The sequence below is a fragment of the Arabidopsis lyrata genome, assembly GCF_000004255.2.
Source record: "Arabidopsis lyrata subsp. lyrata unplaced genomic scaffold ARALYscaffold_3, whole genome shotgun sequence".
In the NCBI taxonomy this organism is placed as follows: domain Eukaryota; kingdom Viridiplantae; phylum Streptophyta; class Magnoliopsida; order Brassicales; family Brassicaceae; genus Arabidopsis; species Arabidopsis lyrata.
Window position 1 is genome coordinate 1132850 of NW_003302553.1, and position 23423 is coordinate 1156272.

At 34.4% G+C, this 23423-nt stretch overlaps 5 protein-coding genes across 6 annotated transcripts; 1 reads left to right on the forward strand and 4 right to left on the reverse strand.

The window, feature by feature from the left end:
- Nucleotides 1–1581: 1581 nt before the first annotated feature.
- Nucleotides 1582–4606, reverse strand: LOC9318367 (protein DETOXIFICATION 24). The gene is made up of 9 exons (XM_002884353.2): nt 4505–4606; nt 3768–4083; nt 3126–3667; nt 2835–2921; nt 2680–2736; nt 2341–2579; nt 2078–2196; nt 1885–1971; nt 1582–1807 (listed from the first exon to the last, which is right to left on the reverse strand). Exons 2-9 carry the CDS (start codon nt 4041–4043, stop codon nt 1712–1714), a joined length of 1503 nt encoding a protein of 500 aa, XP_002884399.1. The 5' UTR covers nt 4044–4083; nt 4505–4606; the 3' UTR covers nt 1582–1711.
- A 1163-nt stretch (nt 4607–5769) lies between these two features.
- LOC9320466 (probable S-sulfocysteine synthase, chloroplastic) lies at nt 5770–8315 on the reverse strand. The gene is made up of 11 exons (XM_002884354.2): nt 7946–8315; nt 7718–7827; nt 7545–7602; nt 7196–7459; nt 6967–7104; nt 6837–6888; nt 6682–6731; nt 6533–6592; nt 6365–6445; nt 6118–6286; nt 5770–6028 (listed from the first exon to the last, which is right to left on the reverse strand). The coding sequence occupies exons 1-10, from the start codon at nt 8261–8263 to the stop codon at nt 6200–6202; spliced, it is 1218 nt and encodes a 405-aa protein (XP_002884400.1). The 5' UTR covers nt 8264–8315; the 3' UTR covers nt 5770–6028; nt 6118–6199.
- Nucleotides 8316–8788: 473 nt separating this feature from the next.
- LOC9320467 (probable inactive beta-glucosidase 25) lies at nt 8789–11997 on the forward strand. The gene is made up of 13 exons (XM_002882254.2): nt 8789–9009; nt 9400–9469; nt 9565–9620; nt 9726–9801; nt 9904–9981; nt 10078–10165; nt 10264–10519; nt 10597–10718; nt 10797–11014; nt 11107–11141; nt 11234–11336; nt 11421–11529; nt 11644–11997. The coding sequence occupies exons 1-13, from the start codon at nt 8851–8853 to the stop codon at nt 11864–11866; spliced, it is 1593 nt and encodes a 530-aa protein (XP_002882300.1). The 5' UTR covers nt 8789–8850; the 3' UTR covers nt 11867–11997.
- Nucleotides 11998–12035: 38 nt separating this feature from the next.
- On the reverse strand, nt 12036–14485 carry LOC9318368 (probable arabinosyltransferase ARAD1). The gene is given in 4 exon segments (XM_021033272.1): nt 12036–12554; nt 12556–12648; nt 12789–13079; nt 13349–14485. Coding segments are annotated over 4 exon segments (1497 nt in total). The 5' UTR covers nt 14051–14485; the 3' UTR covers nt 12036–12143.
- A 4168-nt stretch (nt 14486–18653) lies between these two features.
- LOC9320468 (WUSCHEL-related homeobox 11) lies at nt 18654–22194 on the reverse strand. 2 transcript variants are annotated; one of them, XM_002884356.2, is made up of 4 exons: nt 20887–22194; nt 20614–20802; nt 20176–20351; nt 18654–18931 (listed from the first exon to the last, which is right to left on the reverse strand). In XM_002884356.2, exons 1-4 carry the CDS (start codon nt 21308–21310, stop codon nt 18914–18916), a joined length of 807 nt encoding a protein of 268 aa, XP_002884402.1. In that variant the 5' UTR covers nt 21311–22194; the 3' UTR covers nt 18654–18913. The 2 variants fall into 2 exon arrangements, with proteins under 2 accessions (XP_002884402.1, XP_020888937.1); XM_021033278.1 differs by having other exon boundaries at nt 20614–22194.
- Between the last annotated feature and the right edge of the window lie 1229 nt (nt 22195–23423).

Below are 23423 nucleotides of genomic sequence, written 5' to 3' on the forward strand. Positions count from 1 at the left end.
ATTCTTTTGATCTGTTCTACTACACTCAAGCTTCTCTCCTATGTTTTCAGTCCACAAGCTACTCAAAGACATTACCCTACAAGCCTACAAGGTAACGCTTCTTGGTCTGATTCTTTTGATTACTTTTGCTTAAACTACAATGTTTCCGACATCTTGCATATCTTTTTTATGAAGTTTTAAGAAAAAAATTTTGAGATAGGTCACAAAATACTGATAAGATGGGGATTAAAATTGTTGTTGTTTTCAATAATTTGCATGTGATGGTAAAGAAGTTAATAAAATGAAATCTGAAACTGAGGCTCTGTTTTTTGAAGTTTTAGATCTCTCGTCGTTCGTTGATTTGGTAGATTACTCATAAAATTTTGTTTTGAAAATTAAGTAAAGTAAACAATCATTGATTTTATTTGTCGTGTTCAATATTCGTTTTTGTCATACTCTGTCTCGTTCTAAGAAAAGAAAAACATGGGTTAAAAAGTATCATTCAAAACGATTTTCTTAAAATGTACATAGAAAAAAAATTAACATTCTTTGTTCTGTTATCTTAATATGCATGTCTTAAATGTGTTTACTTAGTTTCGGGATAAATGCTTTTGAACTTTTTGGTTAAGTACGGAACTTGCATGATGTTTCAGAAATGGATTGTAACGGATCATTAATCTGATTTTGCAGATGTTTATGAAGAACACAAAATCAAATGGAGTTAACGTAAAGGCTTAAAAAGGGAAAATGATCTGATCCGTCACATTCATATCCTTTGATCTTTGAAGGTGCTAGACGGAGTAATGATGATGGAGTCACGGAGGGAGAATGTTACGGAACAGAGAAATCTAAATTTGAAGTTGCTAGACGGGGTAATAATGATTTGTATAGGGGATATGTGATGAATGCTTGTAAGATGTGTGTATGTGTAACGTATGCTTGTATAGATGAGATAAATGTGTGGGATGTGGATGGTGCATGTAGATGAATGTGTAGGAAGTGGATGGTGTAGATGAATGTGTAGGATGTGGATGGTGAAGATGAATGTGTAGGATGTAGATGGTGTATGTAATGTGTAGGATGTATATAGGAAGATGGTGTAGCAAGTGGATGGTGTAGTAGATAAAAAGGTGTAGGATGTGATGGATGAATGTGTAGGAAGTGGATGGTGTAGATGAATGTGTAGGATGTATAGAAATGTGAATATGTGATGAATGTGTAAGATGAATTTAGTATTGAATTGTAGGATAAGTGATCATAGTGACAAAAAATTCCCTAAGGGTAGTGATCAATTGAAAAGATTAGAAATTTTTAATTGAAAAGATTAGAGAACCAAGTAAAATTACGAAAAAAGAAGGAAACAATCGTAACACAATCATTTTATCTTATCATGTAGATAATTTCTTGTCAAGATTAATAACCGAAAAAGTGAAAAGATTCTTCAAGAGATTCGGGTCCCAGAAGTGCAGTAATTAAGTGAAGTAACACATAAAGTTCAAATCGAATAACTTTCAAGCACGGTAGAAAATAATCTAAGATGATAAATAAGAAGATAAATTAATCCATGGTCCGAAACCCCCTTGCAATATTCAAGCCTGTAGATTTAAAACCACACAATTCACATATATATAATACTCAAAACCAAACAGTTCTTTTAGATTAAAATCAAGCTTAATTAGTGATCATAGATACGAGAGAGTATATTAACAACAATGTATAACATCGAAACAGTTCACTTGCTCTCACTTTCTTCTCTTATTATGGGATTCGACTCTTCATTAAATGGCTTCAGGCTCCACACTTTCATACGTTCACTTGTCCTTTTAACCTATATAAAATATTTTTTCATACGTTAGTAACAAATTCATTGTTTCAAGGAAGAACAACAAATTCCAATTTGCTTACCTCTAATTCCCAGTCAGTTTTGTAAATGATATAACACAATATCATTGTTTGGATAGCAATTCCGGCCAACATTCCAGACCATAGTCCCTGTACGTAATTTTAAACAATGGATGTCATTAGTTATCGATTCTTAAAAAATGCCAAGTTGCCAACAAATTAGTTACATGTAAAAAAAAGTAGTAGTTAGTAGTACCTTAACACCAAGATGGAAAACAAGAGTAAGGATGAGACCCAAAGGAATGCCAATTGCATAATAAGAGGCTAAGTTCACAACTGCCACTATACTCTGCATCCCTGCTCCAACTGCTACACCTGTTTTATTCATTTTCAACTATTTAAAATTACTAGAATTTATCTCATCTATTGCTAAACCAAAACAAGATTCACTTCTAAACAAATTAATACCAACAGTTATATGGTTCACATAGATAAGAAGAGGGTATAGAGATGTGTAACCTGAGAGTATAGGTTGTATGCTGTTGAGTAAGATTGAAATGGCAAGGATTACCGACAAATCATCCACTGCCTCTGAAACCTCAACGCTATTCGAAAACAAATACGAAATCTGACCACAGAAAGCTAAGCATAGAGCTGAGAACATCACTCCCATAAATGTTGATACTGTGAGTATCACTTTTATTGAAAACCTCACTGCATCTGCATCTCCTTTCCCCAGCTCGTTAGCCACCCGGACACTACGATTACATTTGCATAGAATAAACACTAGTTTGTTACTTAATCTATGCATGGATATTTTTCAAGATTGACATGTTTATAAATATGAGAGAGCATTACCAAGCCGCACCCAAGAAGCCAAGGCATATGTTGAGTTCCCATGTATATATGTATTGGCTGCAGATTTTCAAGATGATTGAATTTATTTATTTTTCTAGATTGAAATTTAGGCTGGCTGTAATATATGCAATGTCTAGGAAGGTTTTGACTTTTACCATATCGAGAAAGCAGAGATTGCAATTTTCGCATCTTTTGTATACCCAGCCATTAAGACAAGGATGCTCATGTACCAATACTCTAAGCTGAACGAAAATTGTAAGGGAAAAGATTATTAGAGAACAAAACTATAACATTGTAACATAACATAACTTTATGCTAGAAAGATAATAGTATTATTCCTTAAATTTTTGGCTTAGTGGTAGTGTATCCACAAGTTACAATAGGTCACGTTTTGGAATTATAATATTCATGTTGTTAAAGAAAAAATAGCAAAATTAGGTAATTACCAGATCATGAAGCCTGAAGAAATGGAGAGCTTGAGCATAGGAATTAGGTCAACAAAAGCAGCAATACTAAATCCGGTCCAAGTAAACGGACACCATCCACCAAAAATGTACACAAACTCGGCTAATACCATTGCCCACGAGCCCACATTAAGTCCGAGGAGCGCACCACCAATGCCCATTCCCATAACACTCACGCACCACCACGTGACCACGAGGTCGAGAGCCAAGGACAATGTCGAAAGAACGCCTACAATGGCGTTCCTCATCTGTGCTTGGAGATACATTTGTATGGTCATAGTGAAAATTAAGCTATAGACATAAGGAATCATCCACAGATATATCTCATCAACGGTCTTTGTGATCTCAACGTTTTGGCCTAATAGGCGGAGAATGGGACCCGCAAGTACAATAAACGGTAGGAACAGAGAGGTCACGACCATGTCCACGATCCATGAACGTTGTAGATATATCCCCATTGTGTGGTATTGTTCTGCACCGTATGCTTGCCCGCATAATGTCTCCGTTGCACTTGACATACCGCCCTATATATTAACACCACAAAAGAGTACTAAAAAACTAATTCCTCATTAATTAACGGACTTAATGTTCCCATGACTAATTGAGATTTGTAGCTTTTTATACCATTAAACCATAGAGGAAGCGGATGAATGTGCTTTGGAGGAGCGCGTAAGCGGCTAGACCCAACTCAGAGGAGTGACCGATGAAGGCTTGAGCCACAATGATGCTCCCAAACGAAGTCATTCGGAACAAAGACGAAGGTAATGCTATTCTCCACATTTTACTTACTTCACTCCAAACCTTGGTTCTCAAATAGATACTCTCCCTATGATTGCTCTGACCCTCAGCATTTGAGCCTACACGTAACAGCCTCTCCTCCATTTCTCCTTGAGTACTCATTTCAAATTGATCTTTTCTTCTTCCGTTCTTTAACTCCAATCTGAATTTTTTCAATATCAAAAAAAAAAAAAAAAAGATACTTACAAGCTTTCAAAACTGTTTAAAGTAGTTAATCAATGGAATTTTCTACGAATCATCGTAATTCATAAATTCGCACACATATACTGCAGTAAGGCTTCAAAGACTTTCATAGGAAAAAAATGCAAAACATAAATAAATATGTATTTCAATTTCCACGAGTTTTAAATTCAACGTATTTTTCTATTTTTAAGGCATCGAAGGATAGAAATTGATTATGTCAGCCAGGAGAAATTTAAAGATCAAGAGACGAGCTAGTGATTGTTTCTTTAAACTCATTTTGTGCTCAAAGATTTATCAAAACATAATATATACACAGACACACACAGGCACTTTGGTTGTATATATCTACTGAATCTAAGAAGTATAGAGTGATTTGTTACCTTAATTCAAGCTGAAAGACTCAAAGCGAAGAAGACCAAGAGAGACAGAGGTTGGCGAAATCAACAACAGAAAATAAAATTAATTTGTAAAACTGAAGCTACTACCTGGTTTCCTCTGTTTAGGAAAAAATGTCAGAGTAAAACCGAAACGTGTTGATTATCTATAGTAAGGGATATTAACGTATTATGTACAATTATACACGTGTGTATATTCGTATGGGGAAAGGAGTTAAACCTACAAAGAAAAAAATTGAATTTGAAGTTCTCTCTAATACATTAGATAGCCACAAAATTAATGCCAAAAAAGGATATACAAAAACTTATTACAACACTACTATTTTCTTGTTCATAAAATACATTATGCTACATATGGACCAAATCTCTAACCCTCAGAAAAAATTATTTGTTCATTAATATCAAAATTCATACTGTTCGTTTCTCTTCTTTTTGGAAATCAGATTATTTCTCAACCAGTTTTTGAAAATTAAAATTTTCTCCCTAATTTTGTGGTCCAACCATCTCCGTTCAAATCATTAGATGTTTTCCTAGCTAACACCGTACGATCGTTACCTTAATTATTTTGCTCTTGAGTGTGAAAACAGATAGAAAACGTGAAAATGGAACCTTTTTTTGTTCTTGTTTGTCGACTAGTCAGTCTAGTCTAGTAGTTTTCTAACCACATCTGATCCAATCCACTTGGGGGTTCGAACATGCTCAATAAATGTATTGTTCCACGTTACATACGATCTTAAAAGAAAACTACGTCCTGTTTACTGATAATAAATATGGACTGCATGCTGGTTTTCGACAATACTTTCTATCTACGCCACAAAGGTGGGACCTATAAATCCGCCACGTTAAAGCAGACACGCAGTAAGTAAGATTGCACGTGTACACTGTTCCATCCAGTATCTTCCATGTGTAAAAATCTTGTCTTTTCTCTACCAATTCTTTCTTACATTTATGACTCATTTCCTCTCCATCTATACATATTTTTGGGATCGTATTAAATTGTGCATTCATGTATATTTAGTTGGGCTTTTATGCATATGCGAATATTCTACTTGAGAAATAGACGTCAAATGCGCAAAAGCCCACAAGTCCTCACCTCTTAACTCTTAAGATTCGACTTCTTATTTTTATCCAATTTCCTTTTTCAATTTCAAACTCATTGTTGTATCTTTCCGATTGCTTTCTTTTAACTTTTAAACAAATCCAAAGAAAACAATAAAACCATATATCTTTTGTTATCATCGAAGGCAAAAAGTTTTGAATTCTAACTACCATATAATGTACAAACATGCTTGCTCGGTGAGTTTTTCCAATCTTGGAGATCTCGATTCAAATCAATTTTAGGTGTTTAGGTGACCAATCCCTGACATATGAGTGAGAACAAGAAGAGTCGGTTAACAGGTCTATGATCTTATATACATTCACAAAATCTCAGGAAAAAACTGTTTGAGCTCGAGACATGTTTAACTCTCAGGTCTCGTGTCAGCTCTAACCTCGCGGTATTCTCAAAACCTGTAAAGGAGTTGGTTTGTAAGATTACCGCAGCAAGGACTTGGAACTTTTTTGAGTAAGAAGAAAAGAAACAAAACCTCGATTTTTACCTCTCTTTTCGGTACTGCAGAGAGATTTGTTGTTTACACTCTCCCCAAGGACCAAACTTGGACGGTTTTCTAATGGCTGTTACTAATATCTCATCTCTTGGACCTCTCTGTGGATGGAACTAAACAAAGCCGTTGTGATATACCGCTCGCCATGGCTCGGAAACAGAGCCTGTTTTACGAATTCTATTAGAGCTCTAAAAACCACTAACTGTTATTACTAGAAAATAAATCTGTTTTTTTTCCTCACCGTGATAAGTTTTCCGGCATTCTCTGCTCTTTTAGCCAAGCTAATTGCTGCTACTGCAGCGGCTCCAGATGAAATCCCAACCTAATGTGTATAGATTCCACACAACTTCAAACCCAATGTTATGTATAGGAAAGACGCTAGAACATAAGAGGAGGTTAATATATATACCAGCAATCCTTCCTCTAAAGCTAATCTCCTCGCCATCTCAATCGCTTCCCCGTTGCTAACCTATTGTTTTTCGACATGATCTTCTTTTATTTTATCTTTAATAGATGTGTCGTTTAAAATGTTGATTATGATGTGAAAATATTGCTAACCTTAAACACTTCATCAAGTAATTTAACATCCAAGATTCCCGGTAAGTAACCTGAAAAAACCGTTTAGCAGTGTTTCGTAAGGAGGATTCTAAAGCAAGAAAAACACAATTTGAAAGGATCGATTAGGAAGAAAATGAAGCCTCAATGCTCCTTACCAGGATTGTCTCCAGAAATCACACTTCTTTCTGATGGTTCAACGCCGACTACCTATGTTTTAAGGATCTTTCGGATTAAGGAAATCACAAGGTTAAACCAGAAATTTGAAAACAAGAGAAAAAGAAAGACCTTAATATCCTTGTTCATCATTTTCAAGAAACCTCCAGTACCAGTTACAGTACCACCAGTTCCAATTCCAGCAACGAATATATCGACATTACCCATTGTATCTTCCCAGATTTCTGGTCCTGTAGTTTCAAAGTGGATCTTACCAAACAAACCAAAAAAAAAAAACATCTTATTAGGCCACACACCCCGAATTCTCAAATAAAAGAGTAAAATCTTGATAACTTCTTACCTTTGTATTTGCCGTATTGTCGAATTGCTGAAACATATATGCGTTCTTTGTCTTGAGAACAATCTCTTTGGCTTTATCCACTGCTCCTCTGAGACCCTTCTCTGGATTCGTTAGCACAATCTCTGCTCCTAGTGCACGTAAAAGCATCCTCCTTTCAACATTGATAGAAGCTGGCATTGTCACTATAAGCTTGTAGCCTTTAGCAGCAGCCACAAAAGCAATCCCGAGGCCAGTGTTTCCGGTTGTTGGTTCTACTAACACAGTCTGATTTGATGATACTATTAAATTAGCAATCTACAATGCCGCACACAGAACATCAAAATATCGAAAGGCAAGAAATGCAAATAACCTTCCTGGAACTTATAGCTCCGCTGTCTTCTGCCTCATTGATCATGCTCAGACCGATCCTGCAGAAAGGGAAAACTGTTATGAATCAAGTATAAGTCAAATTTTAATCTTGACAAATTCAAGAATGTTAAATCCACAAGATTGAAGTTAGAGAGGACGAAGAATCAATCTGACCTATCCTTGACGCTTCTACAGGGCTCCATTGATTCGAGCTTGGCAGCAATGTCAGCCAAACATCCATCAGTGACTCTATTGAGATACACCATTGGTGTGCTTCCAATCAACTATACAAACAAAATTCGAATCCTAAATTATCAAACTTTATCACAAAATCTAGTCTTTAATAAGAAAAAACGTATCTTTACTCATGAGCTTAGTAACATTTGAATCCTTTGAACTCACTTGAGTGACATCTTCGGCAATGTTGACTGTTTCTGACTCGGCAATGTCTTGCTCTTCAGCCACAGTAGTAACTGGCGGAGGAGGAGGTGGTTTCCGTTTGGCTTTGGATTTCGCTTTCGTCCCGGTAGAGGATTTTCCGGAGATAGCGCCGACGACGAAGGAAGAAGATACCGGAGTTCTGAGAATGAAAGACGATGAAGATTCATGGTTAAAGGAGAAGAGTGAGGGTTTCGCATCACTGAAACGGTGTCGTTTTGATGCTATTAGACGGAACGGAGACTGAGGAAGAAGACGGAGCGAAGGAGACGAGAATGCCATTTTCCGTCGCCAGTGAGGTTTAAGGGATTAGGTTTCTGTTTTATCGCAAGAAAAAAATAAATAAATGAAAAAACATAAAGATGGTGACGTGTCGGATAAAAAAGCTTTTTAAGATAATTTTTGTTTAATTTTTAAATGAAGGTAAAAATACAGAATGACATGTGATAAATATTTCATGTCGGTCCAACTAACTGATATAAACATCTATATATTTTGAAATTTAGATATAAATTAATCCATTTAAAAGGTAAATTAACTTTTTCAAATAAAATATCTGTAAGTAGTTTTTCAAAAATGGAAATTCTAAATATCATCATTGATCAGTTGTTATTAATTCTTATTTCTTACCTTAACGTTGTTTCTTCTACAACCACCATCGTCGACAAGGCTAAGCTATCGAAATTAAATGTTAAATATCAAAGATAATTTAATTTAACACACACGTCGCTCTCACCTTGCTTTAATCTTCGAGACGAAGTATTCGAATCCCAAAATCAATAAATCTTCTTTGTGATTGATCTCTCTCCTCCACCCTTATAAATAATGGAACACGACAACCACGTTAAGCATAAAATACTAGCTGAAAAATGGCACTCAAAGCGATTCTCTTTCTGGGTTTATTTCTCGCCGTTATTACTTCTCCGATCACCGTCGATGGTGGGTCAGTGTGTCCGCAGAGTTCCACGTTTGGTCGAGGAAGCTTTCCTGATGGTTTCTTGTTCGGTGCTGCTACTTCTGCTTTCCAGGTATATCGAATTTGGGATTCATAAGTCAAAACATTGTTGAATCTCCGTTGACGGGATTTTTTTTCCGGCGATTTTTAGTCTTTCGTTGCCGGATTTACTCTATAATCAGCTCTAGCAGCTTCCTAAGTACGATTAACAAAGTCTTTAATCCTAAATCCAGTTTAAAGAAATCAAATTTGGCATCTTTAGTCAAAACCAATAAGCTTGAAAGGGAAAAGTTGAAAGCTTTATCCAATTAAAAGCAGTCATTGGTCATTTTCAAGTCTCTAGTTTTAATGCCTAAGATAGTTTCTTTTGAATTCTGTTGATGATGCTTCAGTTTCATGATTGACTTATTGATAGTCCTCTTCTACTGCCAAACGTTTCTAATTGGTTATTTTGTTTGTATAGCATGAAGGTGCACCAGAAGAAGGAGGCCGAGGTTCCAGCATTTGGGACTCATTCACTCTTAAACATTCAGGTCAGAAGATTATAAAACTGAGCCACTGTTATGAGTTTAGAATTCGATCTGGTCCTGAGATTATTAACCCATGAGCATGTTATTGAAATCTGCAGAAAGCAACAATAATCTTGATGGCAGGCTTGGAGTTGATTTCTATCATCAGTACAAGGTATATGTTCTTCTACGAGCAAACTTTCTCGCTGAAGATGTGTTTTAAGTGTGTAATTATTAGCAAGGGCTTTTTCATCTAATCTAACTTTTTGAAATGTTGCAGGAAGATGTTCAACTATTGAAAAAACTGAACATGGATGCCTTTAAGTTCTCTATATCTTGGTCAAGAATATTTCCCCGTAAGACAAATATCTATTTCTTTGGTTAATGATTCTTTTGGAATTTATTATGAGAAGCACTTTCTAATAAACTTCTTGTTGTTGAAATGAAAAAAAAATCAGATGGGAAAAAAGACAAGGGAGTGAGTGAAACAGGAGTTAAATTCTACAATGATCTTATCAACGAGCTCATTGCAAATGGTTATTACACCTTCTGACAGATCTTCAATTCATATGAAATCTCTTTTTTTCCTTTAACCTTCTGGCTAAAATCGCACTCTTGATTGAGTTTTGCAGGTGTAACGCCTTTGGTTACATTGTTTCAATGGGATGTACCTCAGGCTCTTGAAGATGAATACGGTGGTTTCTTGAGTGACCGTATTTTGTAAGTCCTCTCAGCCAAATATTGATCTGTGTCTGTGTGATACACTTCTGTCTCCTATCTTCTGTGGTTACTTAATATCTTCTGAAACTCGTATATAGGGAGGATTTCCGGGATTTTGCACAGTTTGCCTTCAATGAATATGGTGATAGAGTGAAGCATTGGGTTACTATAAACGAGCCTTATGAATTTAGTCATGGTGGATACGAGACTGGAGAGAAAGCACCAGGGAGATGTTCTAAATATGTCAATGAGAAATGTGTTGCAGGCAAGAGTGGTCATGAAGTGTACACTGTTAGTCACAACTTGCTGTTGGCTCATGCCGAAGCTGTGGAAGAATTCAGGAAATGCGGAAAGGTAAGAATTTTAGGATAGTTACAACACATTTGGACTCAAATTTCATTTGAGCTAATCCATTGATTCAAAACAAACAGTGCAAAGGTGGAAAGATCGGAATTGTTCAAAGTCCAATGTGGTTTGAGCCTTATGATAAGAAATCCAGCTCAAGTCCTTCAGAGGAGATAGTGAAGAGAGCTATGGATTTCACTCTAGGCTGGTGAGTAGTCTTTAAGAAATATTGTTTAAGCGAGTTTCTTAGCTTAGTGTTTTGAGTGTGGATGCTTGCTGTTTACAGGCATATGGAACCAATAACACATGGAGATTACCCTCAGACCATGAAAGATGTTGTTGGTGGTCGATTACCATCTTTTACCCCTGAGCAGAAGGAGAAACTGAAGGGTTCTTATGATTTTGTCGGTATCAATTACTTCACTTCTACATTTGTTTCTCATTTAGACAATGTTAATCCAGAGAAACCGAGTTGGGAAGCTGATTCTCGCGTGCAATTACATTGTATGCTCTTACTCCTAACCATAACAGTGCTTGCTTATTTCTGTGATAATTACTGATCTTCCTCTCTAATCTTTTTTTCAATTTGCTTGCAGCTAATAACGTTGATGGGTTCAAGATTGGTTCTCAGGTATGTATATATTTGTCATCGATACGAAATTTCTAGTTGCTTTACACCATTTTTAGCCTTTTCTAAGTCTCTTTCTTATATAAATGCTTCAGCCGGCTACTGCGAAGTATCCAGTTTGCGCAGACGGGTTAAGAAAAGTTTTGAAATACATCAAAGAGAACTATAACGACCCAGAAATCATAGTCACTGGAAATGGTAAGCCATTGGCTTTGTTGCTCTTTGCTTAAAAACTCACTCAGCTATCCTTAGCAAGAAATTAAAAATTCATTGTATTTGCAGGGTACAAGGAGAAACTTGAAGAGAAAGATGTGCTTCCCGATGCCCTCAGCGATAGTAACAGGAAGTATTATCATATGAGACATCTCATGGCATTACATGGAGCAGTCTGGTAAGTTACTTTTCACAGTTCCAAAAAAACTCTGTTTCTTCATCTCTAGTTGATGGATTTGTTGATAAAAACACTGTTTCTGCTTCATATGTATAACTTTTTTGGTTTTCGCAGCGAGGACAAGGTTAATGTTAAAGGGTACTTTGTGTGGTCGCTTATGGATGGCCTAGAGTGGGAAGATGAATACAAGACAAGGTCTGGACTGTACTATGTAGACTATGGACACAATTTGGGACGGCATGAGAAACAATCTGCCAAGTGGCTCTCCAAGCTCCTTGAGAAAGTCCCGGACACGATTCAGTCGAATGTAGATTCGGATTCAAGGAAAGAGTTATAAACGATCAGAGATCCTCTTCGCAACTCTGTTTTACCGATCATATGATGTAATGTGTGTTTTTATCTTAAAAGAGTGTAAGCCACGATATATGTAGTTTATATATATAATAAATGAAGAAGTAACTTATGTCACACGTAACCATTGTGCATCGTCTAGATCAAGTAACCTCTTTGTTCACATGGCTGACTATAATAAACATTCACATAGTTGAATTGAAAACTATATATTCATTACATTTCTAACTGAATCATATTTTCCCAAAATGTCACTAAAACCCCTAAAAAGGCTTTGTGTACCTTTGAAACCTATGAACCTTCATCTTCACCAAAGGAGCTTTCCTCGCAACAGCTTCCCAAATCATCTGAACTGCATAATCTCCTTCGTCATCCTTCGTCGGAAAACGCAAATCGAAATACCTCTCCACTTCTTTCAACCGCAGCCACATCTTATTATACTCGTCTCTCCCAATACTCTTCACAAGACCCATCAGAAACCCTTTCTTTAAAGCGTCTGATGATCGGACAAAGAGACAGAACTCGTTGTAGTTGAGGACATCCTCATATGGTAACTCGATGTCATCGCTAATGATCACTGGAATACAGTGACTAGCTATGGCGTCGAAGAGGCGATTCGAGGACGGAGTATCCCCGGCTATGTTGAGGCAGAACTTAGACGATCTCATTCCTTCTCATTCCTTCTCCGGCTTTAGTTATGCCGTGGTTCCTTACGCTGCCAAAAGAGAAGTGGACATCTTTATATAGCTCTTGTCTCACAAATCCACCCTACGACAAGATTGTTTATGAATCGAAATCAAGTTAGTTAAAATTTTTGAGAATATTGCCTAGATAATAGGCTATGTCACATAAGCAAGCAAAGTACTCACAGCTTTAGGCTATGTCACATAAGCAAGCAAAGTACTCACAGCTTTGCGGTAGATGGCTCCTTGGAAGTAGAGCAAGATCGGACGGCCATCAAAGCCCGATGTGTCATTAGCGTAGGATGGAACAAGGTGTTTGTATGGAGCAACAATGTCTTTATCAATATTGGCAACATGTGGTGAGTATCTACCAAAGTCAGCGACCACAAACATCGCCGGATATAGCTTATGCCTTGCCGTCGACATACTATTAGGATGATGCGCCATTATCACATGATCCTTCCCTCCTGAGATCTTCCACTCTTTTTGAGACGTTACGTATTTCACCACATTGTCCTATCATTAAATTATAAGATTCATCATGTCGAGTTATTTGAAGAAGATTATTATGACACTCTTGAGTTTATTTCTTTTTGTTGCGTTACGAATGCATTTTTTTTTGTCATTTGAGTTTGTGATTACGTTATATGTTAGAAAAATGTGTATTATACTAAAACCTTTGCAATATAGTATATTTTCAACGTTTACGCAATCAGTAGGAAAATGTTAAAAAAGAAACTTGTAAGGAAAAATAACAAAATGTGTAAATATTTGGATTTAGTTACCTGCAACTCTTTGTCTTGGCTCTTCTTCTGCTTTTGGTTAACCTTAGAGAATCGGTTATAGCTCAATGAAGAGAAGAACGGCACGAACACTACATCCGCTTCACTCGAGTTCTTTACACGTACCGCGGCCCGAGAGCTTCTAGAATCTTCTGGAAGCTCAGAGAACAAAAGATCTAATGTTAGCCAGTACTCAACACTATGCTGCAAGTTAAGACCACCTGGATGGTGAGGAACAATGACCCTGATATCAGGCCAAACGACGTCGTTTCTATCTGGTTTCCAACCCAATAACCCAAAGTGAAACTCTGGACTCATATCATACATGTAGACTTTCAATGGCCTTCGAGAAGGAGAAACCTTCTGGATACACCGGAGGGTTTTGACTCTGTTTTGATTCATGGATGACTCTGTTTTTGTTCCTCCTCTGTTTTCATTATCAGGTCCCTCTGTTTGTGCTCCTTCTCTGTTTTGGGGATTTGGTGATATGGCGTTGTTTTGAGGAGAAGTGTTTGAGTTCTTGATGATGATGAGAGGTACATCTGTGGATTCTGATACTGAGATGTAATCGAGAACGCGGTTAGGGTTTGTGGAAGAAAAGATTAAGAACCAAGAAAGGACGGTGAGGATCGATATCGACAAGAAAATTATAGATTTTCGAGTGATGATTACTCCGAGATAACGTGAGTTTGATCTCTCACCCATCTCTGAGAAGAAACTAAGAGAAGAGATTGGAGAAAAGGAATCATATATCAAGAATCTGAAATTACGATGAACAGATTCATAGAAGAAGCTAAGAAGGTAAGAGGAAAGAAAGATCGTGTAGATCCAAAACCCCAGGAAAGAAAATCTGTGAAAAGAAAAGATCTGGAAACCAGGGAAATTTTTCCGAGAAATTAACGAAGTGAGATTTTTATTAGAGTGATAAGAAAAGTTTGAGGTAGATGAGAAACGATGAAAACGCCGAAGAGAGAAGAAACATCACAACACGCTCTTTGCTCTATCTCTCTCGCTTGTGAAGGAAGAAACTGAGTCGTCGTCGTTGATCTTTAGACGCGGGGCAATCAAAACGATATTAGGATTTATTTCTATCATTAACCAAAAAAAAAGTTTTATTTTTATTGTCATAAAGCAAAATCAAGAAAGGGTAAATTATGATCAATATTACTTATTCCTATAGTTTTGATTTAGCATAAAAACAATATCAAGAAAAAGGGTAAAATATGTATCAAAATTACTTATTCCTATTGTTTTGATTTAGTAAAAATGTTTAATATTTCTGGTAAAACAATATATTTAAAATAGTAAAAAGTTTGCGTAGATTAATGGTAGTCAAAATTTTAGTAAATGGTCAAAACGTTATGATTAACTAAAGAGAATTTATAAGATCTGACAGAGTTTAATGTTCATATAAATTCTTTTACTAGGTTACAAAATATTTTCCTACTAGTGCACAAGCTCTTGTGGTTCACCGTGATTCCCCAACGGGTTACCGGCGACAGCACAAGGAATCCGTGCTTTGAACCCAAATGTCCACATCGAAGCTGCACGCTGCTCAAAAAAATGCATTTTTAGGTGATTACATTTAAGAACTACAAATAATGTGTAATTATCTTCTAATTATTTTATAGCATTTGATAGTATTAAAAAATTCTTAAGTGACTCCTTGATTATTCATTGATATAACGTCTGTAGTTACTTATGAATAATTAATCCTTTTGTAAATATTTAATTTAATTAACAAAAAAAAAAACATTTTCTGGATGAAAAGTACATATAATTCTGTAAATTAAATGTGCAACTCACATCGTCGGTTGGTCTGTCAACGTTTACATGGGATGAAACCTGACAACTCTTTTGAATATTAATTTTAACAATGTTGCTTGTCAACTAATTCAAATGGATGTTGATTTCAAAACTGAAGTTACTAAGAAAACAATTCTCCGATAGCACAAGTTTTTAAGATCCGAAGACTTGGGAGTTGTGGAAATTCTTCATCCAACACTTGCAGAGTAAAACAAATCAAAATTTTATGTGTTTTGTCCAGATATGTAAAATTTGTGTTTTTTTAGTAGTCCGAAAATTCGATATGTTAGTTTCTAAAATGAGAACTACTCAAAACACAAATTTGAACGTCTAAGGTTGACTCGACTCATGTTGAAGAACAAAATAGCTTTTGAGTCACATGATGTGGTGCGAGATTGATGAACGCAGACTTTTTTCTTTTCTCAGTAGTAAAGAACTCAATCCCTTAGAGCATGAGCAGTGGTAGAGATTCATATACTCTCTAAAAAAATATTACTTTAATATTTTTAATATAATTTATTTGTTATTTTAAATTAATAATTAAAAAGAAAAAGCAAAACCAATCAAATCTTGCCAGGTGTGAAAGGCGTCTCTAGAGAAGTTCTCATATGTTTTCATGTGTTCTCATGTGAGAATCGATTCTCTTTTCTCACTCTTCTTTTTTACTATTTTTCTTTTTTAATATGGTAAAAAACTTCGGTTTATTCTCTTAAAGTCATAAATTAACCAAAAAAAATCAGAAAAAGCCTGTGGTCAAATTTGGGCTAGCCCAATTGGGTTGTGGGTTTACGTTACTTTGGGCTGGGCCAACAGAAAAAAAGCCTGTGGCCATATGGGCATATTTGATCAAGTGATTGTAACTTTCGTTAGCCGTGTAGTTTTTTTCATGGGCTGGTTACATACATTTTAATCACTGCTGGATTTTATCCTTAGAGAACAGTTTCGGTTAACTACATGGATTCTATAAAATATTTTTAACTTTGCTGTCAAAAAAAAATAAAAGTTAACACACACATATATTCTTATGGTAGACAAGAAACAGAAACATGAGAGAGAAAATATAAATTAGAAACATAAATTAGTCAACAAATCATGCATAAACAAACGAAATCAGAAATCAGAAATCGGAGTGCACATAGAATGTGGGATACAGACGCTAAAAAAGTTGGGTGTCTCCTAAGTACAAAATAACACAGTAATCAACCAAAAATATTTCGGAAATATTAAAGTGTACAGTATTAATTATCCACATGGAGCCAATAGGAAAATGTGGGGAGTGAGTTTGAAAATATCCATATGGTAAGTCTCAATATATATGCTTTCTTCTTTCAGTTCGGAAATCAAGAATTAACCAAACATGCGTCTCCTAGTCACTGGTTATAGTGGTCGGTGTTGTCTCCTACGCCTAGTAACTTTATTTGATTGCTTAGTACGAATTTTAGTATCTAAATCATCTTTTTCTCTAAGGATTGGCAATACATGCATGTTCAGCTCACATTCTTTAATTTTATAGTACTGTTTTCTAACATTGTTTATTGTATCGATCTCTTCTACCCAAATTTAGTCCAACTGAGATTGATAATACTATATAGAATAAGGAATTCGTGCAAAAATTTGATTTATGAGATCCAATTGCAGCACTTTTAAGTAAATAAAAATATATATTCAAACCAAAGATAATATATGTTTGTTAATAAATATAAATATACACAAATGTTGAATATAGCTTTTGCTCCGTGGCACCCTATTTTATTACGGAGAATGATGAAAGATTTTATAAAAATTACCTTGGATTTGTATATGCATGATTTCGAATACAAATTTTGTCCTTCAGACTCATTAAGTCAACATTCATATTGTAACCTTTCACTTGATGTTTACAATGTTAGATCTAATGGGCAGAATTTAGCTTTACAAGTAAGTCTTAACTATCCGATTAAGATCTTGCTTCGAGTTGTTAATTAAGGTTTGTGTTTCGGAGAGCAGGAATCGACAAGAATACAAAATCTGGTGAACCCAGCTGTCTTATGCTCTTTTTTTTCTTATATATATACTCATCAAAACTAATATAATCCAAACTATATCTACTGATTAGCTAATATTGAATTCGGTTTAAAATCAGATTACTAAGCGTTTCACTAATTACTTTATGAACAAGCTAATCTTATACTAATTTTACATAGCCGACCTTCATTAAACATTACTATCGTTTTATATATCTTTGATATGCATTTGAGCTAATTAATTTTTTTTTTCTTTTCTAAAGTGTGCTTTCATAATAAAAATGTGAGTGAATATTACGATGTTAAAAACATTATTTTGGGAATTCTTCTCGCTTTTGGATTTGTATCATCCGAGTACTTTGAGAAACTAAAAGGACATTACGAAGGTTTTGACCGCTCTAAGGATTCATTTATCATATAACTAATAAACTAAATTTAAAATGGGTCATTATTCTCACATATAAAATATTTTTCATAGTTAAGCAGCTAATTTTAACATGGACCATTATTCTTATGAATTCTAGATTTTCATTTCATTAAGATGCGCAACGTTAATACCTTCTTACCAAAAAGGTTATGGCCAATTTGGAGAAGTTTATCATTTGACTTGATGTTGCCTATAGAGCTCCAAGCATCTCAGTAACTCTTTCACATTGATCACTTGAAGTTTTATTTATAAAAAGATTGTCAACTGTAAAAAGAACCCAGGTAATTCCCGCACCTTGGGTTCGAGTAGTATTGGTCACCGAGGTTCGAGCAATTTAACATGGTTTCCTCAGACCCCAAAATTAGTCTTTGGGCCTAGAAAGCCTTTATGATCACCTGAGTTATAAAAAAAAAAAAAAATAGTGGTGGATATACAGTCCAATTTTTAAAAAATTTGAACTCCAAACAATCCTTATTTTATACTTCCGCCGTTTCACAGAAAGTGTCGTTTTAAGGTTTTAATTTTGTTTAACAAAGAGTGTCGTTTTATGTTTTTAATACTAATTCTCTTTTTTATCTCTACTATTTCAGCTTATTAATTAGAGAAAAGGTATATTATCTAGTGTATTAATACGGGGTATAAATAAAATTTGTTTAGTTTTCTGAATTTATGTGAAAAATGGTAGAATGATACTCTTTGTGAAACATAGGGAGTAAGTGAGATTAACTATCAATTTTTAAATTTAATAAGCGGATCCCAATAATTTGAAAAATGATCTCATGTGACAGTTTATTATTCTACAATAGGTGTTCAAAAGTATCGAGGCCTTCCATAAATGTCTACTTTTTCCTTCCACTAATCATACAAGTCTATTGATTTGGCACTTTGGGATTAGTCTTTTTTTGTGTAATTAAAAAATTTTAAGTTGATTTTTATCCTAGTCTTTAAGTAATCGGATTATGACTGGCGACTTCCACCTAAATAATTTCACATCATACTAGTACACTACCATGTTGATCTATCTGACAGGTCTCGATTCTCTTTTTTTTTTTTATGATAAGAAACTTGGAGATCCCTAAACAGAGATTTTATTGCCAATCAGTTATACATATTTTACATCTAATTAACAAAATTGATACAAACTAGATCTCTTCGTCTTACGAGAGCTTTTGACTTTATCTTCAAAAAAAAAAAAAAAAAAAAAAAAAAAACTTAATTTGATTACACGATAGACTCAAAAAGAAAAGAAAAAATGGATTGACCGTTGCAATAAAGTCCAAGGTAGAAAAACATGGCATCTGTTGCATCACCACACATAAGACTAAAGCCAGTTCATATCTGTCTTGGAACCTGTCGATAACAAAACGAAAAAGAACAAATAACAAAAGAAAATCTTTTATACTACTATACAAAGGAAAAAAAAAAGGAAAAAAAAAAAGAACGATCTAAAAGATATCTGTTGATAGGATCCCATTAAAGAGAGAGAGGAAACCCTAATGCCGAATTTGACACTCATCAAATTTATTAGAGATGTATGTGATCAAGAGCAGAAAAAAAAAAAAAAAAAAAAAAAAAAAAAAAAAAAAAAAGAGCAGAAAAACAAAAGATAGAGAATACATTTTCCCAATGTTTCGTTTGCCAAGGAAAGGAATAACTATTTCACCCCACGACTATATAATATTACTATTTACCAAAAAAAAAAATCCTTTCAAAAGAAAGCAAAAAATGACACACACACACACACACACTCATAAACATGTGATCTCCCATGCATAAATTATGTAAAGTTACTGTTACGGGTATCTTCGATAGAAGTATAGTAAACATAATATTCACATTAGACCATGAATGATGAAAAAGAAATAAAAATAGCTATTTTAGAAGATAATTGTACAAACTAGTATTTGACTTTTTATTTTATTTTTTTATCAAAACAGTAATTTGTATATTGTATATTGTTTTCCAAAAGTGCCATTTTTGATTATTGCTTTTGGCATAATGTTTTCAGCATTTATTTATCAGTTTGAACAAATACATTCTAAAATATTCCTATTATTAATAGAACTAAGGTTAACAGGAAAAAAAATGAATGAATTTAATAATACTTTAATATATTATTTGAAATACATAGATGTGTTAATTTTTTAAGAACATGAACAAAAAAACTTTATGTTTGATTCAAATGTGAGAAACGTCTTCAAATCACAAAACTTCAGTTACAGTAACTAAGTCTAAAAAATCCTACCAAAAAAAAAAAGTAACTAAGTCTAAAAAAATCATGTTCATTTACTGCACAAACCGACACTCATCAATTAGATTTATATTCTCTTTTTCTTACGAAAGACTTTCTATTACTATTAAATTATTATGATGATTCAAATATACTGTAGCAGCCAATTTAAGACTATACCCCAATTGGGTTCCATCTCATTTCCTATTTTCAACACCAAAGTGAGGATCGAGAGAGAGAGAAAAAGAGAGACAGAACCACAGAAAAAGAGAGACAATATAACATATATCTTCACGAGGAATTCGATCAGCAATAAAACTAATAATACCAAAAAATAAAATCTATTTTGAGTTTGGATTATTACCAGGAAATAAGCTTCACCATGTTGTAAGCTATGCATCAAAAAACCAAACTCATCAGTAGGAAGAGGAACACCTGAGGAATGCACCAAAACCAAATCTTCTCCAAACGTTGCTTTTATGTCTATTCCTCCTCTCGTCACTTCTGTCGGAACTCCGTTGATAAACACCGTTATAGCCCCTGATTTTCAAAATTATTCTCAAGTACAAAATTGGACGCAATTATATTAACTAAGTCGCCAAATAAAAAAAATCGGTTCTTTGGTTGAAACCCACCCACACTTGGATTTTTTTTTCTACCCTCAAAACAACTTTTACAATTAAAAAATTGTTACTTTTAGAGACTTTTTGGGGAAAGAAAGAGGGTTTAGAGGACAAAAGCACTTGGAGTTTACAAAGAAAAAAGAGTCATGCAAATTCTGTTTATTTATTTATTTATTTACCTTGTTGGTAGTGAAAATTGGAGTTTTGATCAGATGGGCACAAAATCGATGCGACATTTGAGCTATGATTTTGGTAATGATGATGATTAACTTCATGATAACTCATTTGGCCTGACATTGTTAAGAGATTCTCCATGCCACTATTGCTTTGATTATCACATCCACCACCATAAGAAGAGGAAGAGCTAGCTGAAGAAGAAGTGGAAGAAGAGCTTGAACAAGGAGGAGAAGAAGAGAGACCAAGAAAATAGGAAGGAACTTGAGATGACCCACCAAATAAGTAATTAGAAGAAGTGCTACACCCTCCCAACCCCAAATCACTCCCACTATGATGTGGTAAGCTGTTGCTCACCATCATGGTCTGGTCACAAGTGTTGGTGGTTGCGGCCGCGGCTGCAGCTGCGGCCTGGAGCTGTCGCTGTCTCCGACGGGATCTTGACCGCCGGTTTTGAAACCAATAAAAGACATTTGCATCTCCCACCGCGCCAAATTTCTCGAGCATCTTTCTTATTCTTACCGTCTCTTCTTTGGGAGGGTTAACCATACCACTGTGGAAGATCGACTCAAGTATGAGTATTTGTTCCGGTTTAGGTGACCATCGTGACCGAACCGGTTCTGCTGAGGTGGAACCGGAGGCCGAGGATGAGGGTGAACGACTATGGCCGGTTGGGCTCTGTGGGGTTTGTTCTTGGTCCATTGCTTTGAAGAATGTTGATTTTCTATTTGGGTTGTATTTTTTCTGGTAATGGAGAATATATAAAAAGAAGACACAAATTGTTTTTGAGTTTGTGAGAGGTGGTGAGTTGAGGTAGTGAATTTATAGGAGAATGATTACTTAAATAGTATATTTTTCCTTGTTTATTAAGTTACATGTAGTTTATCTTTATCTTTTAGTGGGTTCATTATAATATACTTGAATGATATAAGCATATATTATATTTTGTTACATATAGTATATAGTAGTGTATTCTTAACTCGGAGATACACAAACGAGTGGAAGTTGATTGGCATTTGAAGGTATAGCAACTAAGCAAACCCTCTTTGACCATTGGAACTAGGATAGTCCAAAAAGTCAACAGTATCTCTTATCCGCTTTGATTTGCATGGGTGATCAAATTATGTAATATGTATTTGCCAAGCTTAAAACATAAATTTGCGGTAACGGGTACAACAAGAAAAAATAGCTATACATTACTTTTTTTTATCCGTAACATACATGCTTTAAATTGAATCTCATTTTCATTGTATTCAAATCTCCAACGTTGCTCAAAAATTTATCCAACAAAAAATTCTAAACCCACAACTACACTTGCAATTGCAAACAATATGTTCAATCTAGTTATTTAAAAGCATTCGAGTGTCAGACGGGTTAGCCTAGTTCTGCTCAACCGGAGTCCGGTCCAATTTGAATTGAATTTTATTACTCGTTGAAGGCCAGACACCATATAAATCAGAAATCAATAGTCATGAACACATAAGCATTGGAAGTATAAATCAGACACCATATTTTGACCTATAAGTGATGATAAGGTTGAGGTAAATAAAAATTAGTGCTAAGACCATTTCTAATGTAAATATTTATTTTTTCACTTTAAAATAAGGCATGATTTTTTCTAATATATCACTTTATATCTTACTCTAAAATAGAGTTATTGTAAAAAAATAAAATTGTTCTACATATAATCTATTTTAGAGTAAAATATAGAGTATAGCTGGAGAAAATGTTATACTACAGAATAAATCAAGTACTATTGCAAATAACGGTTTGAAATAAATAAGTAAAAATGTATAATATTATTGAGGACAAAAGTTAATATGAAATTGGTGAGGCGCATATTGTACCGTCCACCTGAAAAAAATAATTACAGTATATGAATAAGTCTCGGTTATGATTGTCCCTCTTTCTGCTCTATAAATCATCAAAGATAAATAAATACTATTAAACTAATATTTTTCCTTTTCAAAAGCAATAACTTGTATAGCCTAATGATCAGGTTTTTTTTTCGTTAAGAATAATGATCAGGTTTTGTGGACGAAAGTTCACATTATCTCGACATATATATGTGTGCAATGGTTTTATACTGCAGTGAACAAAATATACCAGCAAATCAAAAGAAAAACTTATATGTAACATTAGTTATACATTTTATAAAAGTTAAACGATTTCTTAGTAAACAGATCTGATTCACCAGAACATCCGATAACAACAACTGCAAGTGAAAAACCAAATGAATACAAAATCATGTAAATTTGCAATTAACAAATCGTTAGAATAAAATCTAATTAATTTTGTTTCTATCAATAACAATAACACAAACAGTACTATACATTCATGGTTTAATATCAATTACTATACTATTTATCGTCTGTAAAAATATTAAATCAGGGCGGTCAAACTTTTATCTAATTATATTACTCTATCGAATTTTTTTAAAAACTATATATTACCCTATCATAAATTTAAATTCAACCTAAATTCTGAATAAAAAAAAAAAGATAAAACTAAATTCTTAATAACTATCAAATAATGTGTCCTGTTAAAATTGAGAATTTATTAAATGTGTTAACATACTTTGTATATTTCCCCACATCCAATCAACGTCTTAACGTGACCTAGTTTGTATTTTCTTCAGCAAAATAGACTAATTTTGGCATCATGCGACAGAGGCGCCTAAAAAGATTTTTTTTGTCACTTGCGTGAAAGAAAACAAAATGTTTTTCTTTATCACTAAGTTTTGAACACTTATGAAAATGAGGAAAACCATTGTAGGGGTAGTTTCGTAAGAAATTTTTGAAAGGATATTAATTTA

What these genes read in the sequence shown, in the direction of transcription:
- LOC9320466 (XM_002884354.2), bottom strand. Translation starts at nt 8,263, where the DNA reads ATGGCATTCTCGTCTCCTTCGCTCCGTCTTCTTCCTCAGTCTCCGTTC. An exon ending in TGTAGAAGCGTCAAGGATAG is followed by an intron (nt 7,603 to 7,717) that starts GTCAGATTGATT and finishes CCCTTTCTGCAG; the next exon opens with GATCGGTCTGAGCATGATCA. An exon ending in CTTTAGAGGAAGGATTGCTG is followed by an intron (nt 6,446 to 6,532) that starts GTATATATATTA and finishes TATACACATTAG; the next exon opens with GTTGGGATTTCATCTGGAGC.
- LOC9320467 (XM_002882254.2), top strand. Translation starts at nt 8,851, where the DNA reads ATGGCACTCAAAGCGATTCTCTTTCTGGGTTTATTTCTCGCCGTTATT. An exon ending in CAACGAGCTCATTGCAAATG is followed by an intron (nt 9,982 to 10,077) that starts GTTATTACACCT and finishes TGAGTTTTGCAG; the next exon opens with GTGTAACGCCTTTGGTTACA. An exon ending in ATGGATTTCACTCTAGGCTG is followed by an intron (nt 10,719 to 10,796) that starts GTGAGTAGTCTT and finishes TGCTGTTTACAG; the next exon opens with GCATATGGAACCAATAACAC.
- LOC9320468 (XM_021033278.1), bottom strand. Translation starts at nt 21,310, where the DNA reads ATGGACCAAGAACAAACCCCACAGAGCCCAACCGGCCATAGTCGTTCA. An exon ending in CAATTTTCACTACCAACAAG is followed by an intron (nt 20,352 to 20,613) that starts GTAAATAAATAA and finishes TTTGAAAATCAG; the next exon opens with GGGCTATAACGGTGTTTATC.
- LOC9318367 (XM_002884353.2), bottom strand. Translation starts at nt 4,043, where the DNA reads ATGAGTACTCAAGGAGAAATGGAGGAGAGGCTGTTACGTGTAGGCTCA. An exon ending in GCTTCCTCTATGGTTTAATG is followed by an intron (nt 3,668 to 3,767) that starts GTATAAAAAGCT and finishes GTTAATATATAG; the next exon opens with GGCGGTATGTCAAGTGCAAC. An exon ending in GGCTTCTTGGGTGCGGCTTG is followed by an intron (nt 2,580 to 2,679) that starts GTAATGCTCTCT and finishes ATGTAATCGTAG; the next exon opens with TGTCCGGGTGGCTAACGAGC.